This window comes from Mandrillus leucophaeus, unplaced genomic scaffold, assembly GCF_000951045.1.
Source record: "Mandrillus leucophaeus isolate KB7577 unplaced genomic scaffold, Mleu.le_1.0 Scaffold50, whole genome shotgun sequence".
NCBI classification, from domain to species: domain Eukaryota; kingdom Metazoa; phylum Chordata; class Mammalia; order Primates; family Cercopithecidae; genus Mandrillus; species Mandrillus leucophaeus.
In genome coordinates this window covers 3988436-3998076 of record NW_012105365.1, presented here as the reverse complement: position 1 = coordinate 3998076, position 9641 = coordinate 3988436, and the positions used below count along the sequence as shown (strand labels likewise).

General features: G+C 34.0%; 1 protein-coding gene across 4 annotated transcripts in view; it reads left to right on the top strand.

Annotated features, from left to right (window-relative positions):
• Positions 1–9641, top strand: part of RUNDC3B (RUN domain containing 3B) — a 188325-nt gene that overhangs the window by 87905 nt on the left and 90779 nt on the right. For all 4 annotated transcript variants that reach the window (XM_011996043.1, XM_011996042.1, XM_011996041.1 and 1 more), the window contains 2 exons: positions 3066–3155; positions 4758–4838. In XM_011996043.1, coding sequence (XP_011851433.1) covers positions 3066–3155; positions 4758–4838 — 171 coding nt within the window. The remainder of the gene's footprint in view (positions 1–3065; positions 3156–4757; positions 4839–9641) is intronic.

The following is a 9641-nucleotide window of genomic DNA, read 5'->3' as shown; positions in this document are numbered from 1 at the left end:
TTTTTTTTTTTTTTTGAGAAAGGGTTTTGCTCTGTCACCCAGGCTGGAGTGCAGTGGGGCCATCTCAACTCGCTTCAACCTCTGCTTTCTTGACTCAAGCAATCCTCCCACCTCAACCTCCCAAGTAGCTGGGACTGCAGGCATGTACCACCATGTCTGGCTAGTTTTTTTGTATTTTTTGTATAGATGGGGTTTCACCATGTTGCCCAGGCTGATCTCTAACTCCTGTGCTCAAAGGATCTGCCTGTTAAGGCTCCAAAAGTGCTGGGATTACAGGCATTAGCCACCAGGCCTGGCATAAAAATTTTCTTTAGAACAAAACATATTTTTAACTAAAAAAAGGGAATTTTTAGTATATCCCTTACTATTATTGGATTAGTCATCTCAGGCTTTACTCATGGCTCATTTGTTGTATGACCTTGGTTATATAAGCAAAGTTTAATGTTCCAATTTTTCAATGAGGTAAAATGAAAAGGTTGAAATTTTACAATCTTTTGGAATCTTTGAAAGTATTGACCACAGGAATCATATTTTTAGTCAAATTATTGGTATATTAGTTTGCATAAGAGAATAATTTTTCAAGACAGCTTCTACCTCTTTCACACACGTGAATGAAGTTTTTGATTAAATGGTAAAAATATCTTCTCGGATCAATTCAGTTTTCTAAATACTGAATTACTTTAAAATATATTATCTCAAGCTCAGAAGTACATCTTCTGAAAAATTTTTTTCTTAACCAGAACTAATAATTTAAAAGTTCAGCATATAATGGGCAATTCTCTTAACTAGCCCTTCCTCTTCCATTTTTCCTTTCCTGTTTTGCTGTTATATTAAATCAGGTCTTATACTTAAGATACGGTTTTTTTCAGTGGAATTATTGACTTTACATATAGCAACCATTTTGCTTAAATCATTCGCTTAGAAAATTTACTTACTTACTGATGATTAAAGCTAAAGCCATAGCCGGGTGAGGTGGCGGGCGCCTGTAGTCCCAGCTACTCGGGAGGCTGAGGCAGGAGAATGGCATAAACCTGGGAGACGGAGCTTGCAGTGAGCTGAGATCCGGCCACTGTACTCCAGCCTGGGTGACAGAGCGAGACTCCATCTCAAAAAAAAAAAAAAAAAAACTAAAGCCAAAAACTCATCAAAACATTATTATATGCACACACATATAAAAGACCTTTAGATTTTAAAAAATTTCTCAAACCAGTTAATTTTTTGCTGTGGTGTTCTTCAATACTCCCTAGTACAAAGCTGCCATTAGAAAGCAAGCAAGAATAGTTTTGAGCTGATTTTTGGAATGTGTTTTTTAAACAATGGTTGGTTCAAGATAAAGAATAAAAAAAATAGACCTTTTCTTATATAAGAAGTACTAGGAGTAATGGGTTATTGCCAATACCAAAAAAACAAGATTATCTTCCAAATTCATATGTCTCATAGAATTTAGTGGTCTGAAACCGTTAGAAGCATAGTTCTTCCAAGGGTTAATAATATATTCTGCCAATAGCCAACTTAGTTATTGGACCAGGGACAAAGTCTCAAACATATGTATTTGTCTAAGTATTTTACGTTTCTGCAGGACACCTCAGTAGAATCTGTAAAAAATCCTTCTATTTATTTTACTAATTTTTGTTAGGCCAGAAGTTTTCATTTTTCTCCTTTTATATAAATCAGTAAAAGGAATTTCAGTAGGTCCAAGAAAATAAAAAACGTTTATTCCAAGCTAGTCTCCCCACTGTATTTGTTTGCAGCCTTTCATCTGTCAGAGAGTAAATAGTTGCCTGTTTTTTCTGTTTTATACTTTTTATTCATTTAATATTCCTTATTAACCATACCATAAATTAAGTTCTTTTAAAATATTTTTGTTTTACAAAAAGTGGGTTTAATATAAGATATGGGACTTAAAGAAAGAAGAATTGGGTACCTTTCTTAAGCAATTTGTCTAACATGAGCTTGTGCAAATTGTTTTAAACTTTTCCTGATGGTAAATTTGAAACTAATGATGATTCCTTCTGCATTTAATTTATGGGTGTTTTTTTTTTTTTTGCAATTATCACATAATATGTTTGTAAAAATACTTGATAAGTTGTGAACAACAATTCAAAATTGATGGTAGGATTATAAGCATATTAAAATTTTTTGCAGAATTTATAAACTCAGAAATACTAAAAAGAGCAAGACCTTTGGTTTACTAAAATGTTTCATTTTAGTTAGTGGGGTGGTATAGAGTGGTGTTCACTCTCTTATATATAATATAAATAGATACAGCAGTGTAATCATCCCTGGTTACTGATATAAACTAGATTTTACATAGTGCTACGTTTTAAAAGAAGTAGATTAATGATTTTACATTCATTTTTGGAAAAATACCTTAGGGCCACATTGTTATTTTTCTTTCAAAAATTTTTAAAAAACTAATGATAACTAAAATAAAAAGCTCTACAGGAATTAGCAAAGATACATTCACATTCCCGTTTTTGTCAAGGGGATAATGAATACTTTCTTTTTCATATGCAGCCACCTTGGTAGCCCATCTGCTTTATTAGGATTGTACTATTAAGGTTACCATAAATTACTAATGAGTATGCCTCCGAAATTCTTAACTTAGTCAATAACCTTTGGAATTATAGAAAAACAGAAATTATTTTTTCTCATTTGTTAGAACTCAAGTCTACTTCATTTTGAAAACAGATCAGTACAAATGACTCTGAATTTGCCACCTTTCACTTTACATTTATATTGCTTGATTATCAAAGAAAAATGCTGGCACTCTAGACCCATCGAAAGAGTCACTTTGGGGATTCCTTTTAGGAGAGGTGGAAACAGAATTCTTTTTGTTATATTGGCAAGTTTTAGTTTCTTCAGGGGCTTGTTGTTGTTTTTCTATCTCTTTATTTTGGTCTAGGTATCTTCAAAACTTCAGTGATAGAAATATGTTTTTTTAAAAACTACAAATTAAAGAAAATTTAGCTCTTCCTACAATAGTCTGGACTCTAAATGTTTTCTCTCGATCAAACTTCCATTTATTTTTAATATTTTATATATTCACCCATTTCATTTTTTAGGAGATTTTATGAAGATGGAGCAATTGTCTTGGGTGAAGAAGCAAATATGCTTGCTGGCATGCTGCTAGGACTCAATGCTATTGATTTCAGGTACTTAATATAACCAAATGCATTCAGTTTATAAATTATTCTGCGTCTTAATAGTTTCTACTTATGATTTTTTCTTTCGGTTTTCTAAGTAAAGCACACAGTTGGAAATCGTTATTTGATTCATGTTCTCTTTCAAATGACATCAGTTTGTTTTTTAAAATGGGTTTGCTCTCAGAAAAGAGACTGCCTGAAACTTAACAAATTGATAGGCTTGCTCTGTAGCTTGGATAAAAAGAAAACTTAGACTATATCCCATTCCCCCAACAACCCCCTCCCCAGTGAAGGAAGGCTTTGAATCTTATCTCTTAGTATTTTTCAGCTACTGCTTTAAAATTAAAAAGAAATAGACTAAAAGTAGTTTCAAAGCCAGAAAGATTATCATTATCTCATGTGTTGAGATAAAGAAGATCCTGAGAGGCTGTCTTGAGTATCTTATGTCTCTTATGTTATGTATGGAGAATATAAAAAAAATTGTTAAAATTTACTTTTATTATCAACAAGATGGACTGGTTCCACACTAAAGTAACAAGTGCTAAAAATGGGCAATACAAGTTCTTTTTAGATTTATAGACACTTTTTTTGTATTTCTTTAATCGATCCCAGATTTTACGTTACATTGAAAGTAAAAGGTTTGTCTATAAGAAAACTCAAACACAAGGAATGAAGGAAATATTTTATTTTTATTGAAATATAACATTTGGAAATTCAGGAATATTAACAAAATAAGTGTAAGACAAATGAAATTCTACTTTTGGGTCTTGATAAAAATAATGCTGCTCGTTTTCACTGAAGTTATCTTTTTTAGTAAAGCACTTCCTTTTCTAAATATTTGTCCTTTTACAAGTCTAACTTTATTAAGATTTAATAAGCTAGTATTAGGTTAATTAGCTTAATTGTGGAGGATGGACATGATAGATGGAATATGAAGATTGTCTTTTTGACCGCTCTATGGATGTTAACTTTTTATATCACTTGTTACCAGCTCTATCTAAATTTTTTACAGTCTTGTTTTGTTTGTTGTTTTATTGTTTTAAAAAACTGTCCAGGCACGACAGCTTATGTCTGTAATGCCAACAGTTTAGGAGGCCGAGGCGGGCGGATCACCTGAGGTCAGGAGTTCAAGACCGCCTGGCCAACATGACAAAACCTCATCTCTACTAAAAATACAAAAATTACCCGGGCATGGTGGTGGGCCCCTATAATCCCAGCTACCCAGGGGGCTGAAGCAGGAGAGTTGTTAGAACCCGGGAGGCAGAGGCTTCCGTATGCCAAGATCATGCCACTGCACTCCAGCCTGGGTGACAGAGCAAGACTCTGTCTCAAAACAAAACAAAACAAAAAAATGGATTAAGAATGTTAACTGTTGGTTTAATGTAACCATTGACAGTGTATTAATTTGTACAATGCTTTGTCATTGGTATTGAAGGTAGAACATTTTATTCAGGCATTTATTTGTGACAAATAACAATTAAATTGCTAACAAAAAAAATTCACTTGCCATTTCATGAGAGAAGCGTCTCTGGCAAGAGATTTTTCATAAAACTTAAGTTTGATTTAAAATTTTATATATTAATATGAAATATTTATTTTCTATTGTCTTAGTTTCTGCCTAAAGGGAGAGGGACTGGATGGCAGCTTTCCTGCTGTAATAGACTATACACCATATTTGAAGTATATCCAAAGGTATGTGACATTCTGAGATATGTGTTTTAAAATCTTATTTAAAATTGAATGTCTTGTGCAATGTTTGTCTGATTAAAACTACTTTGTACTAAATATTTCTTCCAGTATCAGAAATCATTAAAGGGTACAAGCTTCAGTTGCATTTTTAGTATTTATTATTTTTAAAATACACTTTTTATGTAAATATACACTTTTTAACATAATTGTAATCCCAGCATATAGTTTTTAAAATAACAAAAGCATTTATTCATATTGCTATAGTCATTATAATAACTTTAATAGCTCTGAAATAGTCGACTGAAATTTCAAAACTATAATTCAGTATTTAGATTGTTTTCCATTTTTCTCATAAAAAAGGATAAATAACATTCTTATACATATCAGTTTTCCTTTTGTTTTCATTGTAAATTGTCAGAGATATTCAAATAAATTCTCTGAAAAATTTGATGACTCTTAAAATATGTCTTTTAAAGAGTTGTAACAATTTATCCTGTTACCAATATTGTGTGAGAATTGTGGATTTCCCACAGTCTCATCAGCATTAAATAATAATTAATGACATCTATATATATTTCTAAGGTCTGCTTGAAAGATTGATTTCCTCACTAAAATGATGATCTTTATATACTTCTTTATTTTTCCATAAATTACTGGAGTACAGGTGGTATTTGATTACATGAGTAAGTTCTTTAGTGGTGATTTGTGAGATTTTGGAGCACTCATCACCTGAGCAGTGTCCACTGCACCATATTTGTTGTCTTTTATCCTTCTCACCCCCCTCCTACTCTTACCCACAAGTCCCCAAAGTCCACTGTATCATTCTTATGCCTTTAAGTCCTCATAGCTTAGCTCCCACATATCAGTGAGAACATATGATGTTTGGTTTTCCATTCCTGAGTTACTTCACTTACAATAATAGTCTCCAATCTCATGCAGGTCATCGCAAATCCTGTTAATGCATTCCTTTTTATGGCTTCGTAGTATTCCATCGTATATATATAGCACAGTTTCTTTTTTTTTAATGGAGAAAATTAGCTTTTATTTGTCTATAATTGATTGTGAATTCTTGAAAAATATAAACAAGGGATTATCTGAAAGTAAAAAATCTGGGACAATTATTAAATATAAAAACTACAGATAGTGTCAAGAATTCGAATTTTTCACCTTTCCCTCTCATCCCCAGGGTGGAATATCAGATAAAAATTTAGTGAACTAAGGCCGGGAGCAGTGGCTCACACCTGTAATCCCAGCACTTTGGGAGACTGAGGTGGGCAGATCGTGAGGTCAGGAGATCGAGACCATCCTGGCTAATAACATGGTGAAACCCCGTCTCTACTAAAAATAAAAGTTAGCTGGGCATGGTGGCACATGCCTGTAGTCCCAGCTACTTGGGAGGCTGATGCATTAGAATGACGTGAACCCGAGAGGTGGAGGTTGGAGTGAGCCGAGATCACGCCAGCTGCACCCCAGCCTAGGCGACAGAGCGAGAATACGTCTCAAAAAAAAAAAAAAATAGCAAACTATGGTAATTACATATTGACAGTTCTCAAGGTGTCTTCAAAACATATCTTCCCCTGTATAACACAGTTTCTTTATCCAGTTGATTGATGAGCATTTGGGTTGGTTCCACGATTTTGCAATTGTGAATTGTGCTGCTGTAAACATGCGTGTGCAAGTATCTTTTTCAAATAATAACTTACTTTCCTCTGGGCAGATACCCAGTAGTGGGATTGATAGATCAAATGGTAGTTCTACTTTTAGTTCCTTAAGGAATCTCCACGCTATTTTCCATAGTGGCTGTACTAGTTTACATTCCCACCAGTGGTGTAAAAGTGTTCCCTGTTTGCTGCATCCACACCAACATCTACTGTTTTTTGATTTTTTTATTATGGCCATTCTTGCAGGAGTAAGGTGGTGTCACATTGTGATTCGATTTGCATTTTGCTGATCATTAGTGATGTTGAGCATTTTCATATATTTTTTGGCCATTTGCATATCTTCTTTTGAGAATGGTCTGTTCATGTCCATAGCCCACTTTTTGATGGGATTGTTTTTCCATACTGATTTGTTTGAGTTGTTTGTAGATTCTGGATATTAGTCCTTTGTCAGATATATAGATTGTGAAGATTTTCTCCTCCTCTCTGTGTTGTCTTTTTACTCTGCTGATTGTTCCTTTTGCCGTGTAAAAGCTCTTTAGTTTAATTAGGTCCCAGCTATTTATCTTTGTTTCTATTCCATTTGCTTTTTGGTTCATGGTCATGAAATCCTTGCCTAAGCCAATATCTAAAAGGGTTTTTCCAAAGTTCTCTTCTAGAATTTTTATAGTTTCAGGTCTTAAGTTTTAGTCCTTAATCCATCTTGAGTTGATTTTGTATACGGTGAGAGATGAGGATCCAGTTTCATTCTTCTTCATGTGGGTAGCCAGTTATCCCAGCATCATTTGTTGAAAAGGGTGTCCTTTCCCCACTTTATGTTTTTGTTTGCTTTGTCGAAGGTTGGTTGGCTGTAAGTATTTGGGTTTATTTCTGGGTTCTCTATTCTGTTCCACTGGTCTATGTGCTTATTTTTATACCAGTACCACACTGTTTTGGTGACTATGGCCATATAGTATAGTTTGAAATCAGATAGGGTGATGTCTCCAAATTTGTTCTTTCTGCTTAGTCTTACTTTGGCTATGTGGGTTTTTTTTTGGTTCCATATGAATTTTAGAATTTTTTTTCTAATTCTGTGAAGAATGGTGGTGGTATTTTGATGGGGATTGCATTGAGTTTGTAGATTGCTTTTGGCAGTATGGTCATTATTCACAATATTGATTCTACCCATCCATGAGCATGGGATGTGTTTCCATTTGTTCGTGTCATCTATGATTTCTTTCAGCAGTATTTTGTAGTTTTCTTTGTAGAGGTCTTTCAACTCCTTGGTTGAGTATATTCCTAAGTATTTTTTTTATTTTGTTTTTCAGCTATTGTAAAAGGGATTGAGTTCTTAATTTGATTCTCCACTTGGTTGCTGTTGGTGTACAGAAGAGCTACTGATTTGTGTACATTAATCTTGTATCTAGAACCTTTGCTGAATTCTTTTATCAATTGTAGGAACTTTCTGGAGGAGTCCTTAGGGTTTTCAAGGTAAACAATCATATCATCAGCAAACAGTGAACAGTTTGACTTTCTCTTTACTGATTTCGCTGCCCTTTATCTCTTTCTCCTGTCTGATTGCTCTAGCTAGGACTTCCAGTACTATGTTGAAGAGGAGTGGTGAGAGTTGACATCTTTGTCTTGTTCCAGTTCTCAGAGGGAATGCTTTTAACTTTTCCCCATTCAGTATTATGTTGGCTGTGGATTTGTCATAGCTGGCTTTTGTTACATCAAGGTAGGTCCCTTGTATGCCGATATTGCTGAGAATTTTAATCATAAAAGGATGTGCTGGCTTTTGTCAAATGCTTTTTCTGCGTCTATTGAGATGATCGTGTGATTTGTGTTTTTAATTTTGTTTATGTGGCATATCACATTTATTGACTTGCATATGTTAAAGTATCCTTGTATCCCTGGTATGAAACCCACTTGATCATGGTGTATTATCTTTTTGATATGTTGTTGGATTCGGTTAGCTAGTATTTTGTTAAGGATTTTAGCATCTATGTTCATCAAGAATATTGGTCTGTAGTTTTCTTTTTTGGTTATATCCTTTCCTGGTTTTGGTATGAGGGTGATGGTGGCTTCATAGAGTAAATTAGGGAAGGTTCCTTCTTTCTCTATCTTATCGAATAGTGTCAAAAGGATTGGTACCAATTCTTTGAATGTCTGGTAGAATTCTGTGAATCCATCTGGTCCTCAACTTTTTTGTTATTGGTAATTTTTTAATTACCATTTCAATATCGCTGCTTGTTATCAGTCTGTTCAGCATATCTAATTCTTCCTGATTTAAGCTAGGAGGGTTGTATTTTTCCATGAATTTATCCATTTTGTCTAGGTTTTCTAGTTCATATGCATAAAGGTGTTCACGGTAGCCTTGAATGATCTTTTGTTTTCAGTGCTGTGAGTTGTAATATCTCTTGTTTCGTTTCTTAATGAGGTTATTTTCTCTCTTCTTTTCTTGGTTAATCTTGCTGATGGTCTATAAATTTTATTTATCTTTTCAAAGAACCAGCTTTTTGTTTCATTTATCTTGTATTTTTTTGTTTCAATTTCATTTAATTCTGCTCTGATCTTGGTTATTTTCTTTCTTCTGCTAGGTCTGGGTTTGGTTTGTTCTTGTTTCTCTAGTTCCTTGAGGAGTGACTTTAGAATGTCAGTTTGTGCTCTTTCAGTCTTTTTGATATAGGCATTTAGGGCTATGAACTTTCCTTTTAGCTCTGCCTTTGCTGTATCTGAGAGGTTTTGATAGGTTGTGTCATTATTGTTGTAAAGTTTGAAGAATTTTTTGATTTCTGTCTTGATTTCATTTTTGACCCAATGCTCATTAAGGAGCAGGTTATTTAATTTCCATGTATTTGCATGGTTTTGAAGGTTCCTTTTGGAGTTGACTTCCAGTTTTATTCCATTGTAGTCTGAAAGAGTGCTTGATATAATTTCAATTTTCTTAAATTTATTGAGGTTCATTTTATGGCCTATCACATGGTCTATCTTGGAGAAAGTTCCATGTGCTGTGGGATAGAATGTGTATCCTTCAGATGTTGAATGAAATGTTCTGTGTATATTTGTTAAGCCCATTTGCTCCAAGGTATAGTTTAAATGCATTGTTTCTTTGTTGGCTTTCTATCTTGATGACCTATCTAGTGCTGTCAGTGGAGTATTGAAGCCCCCC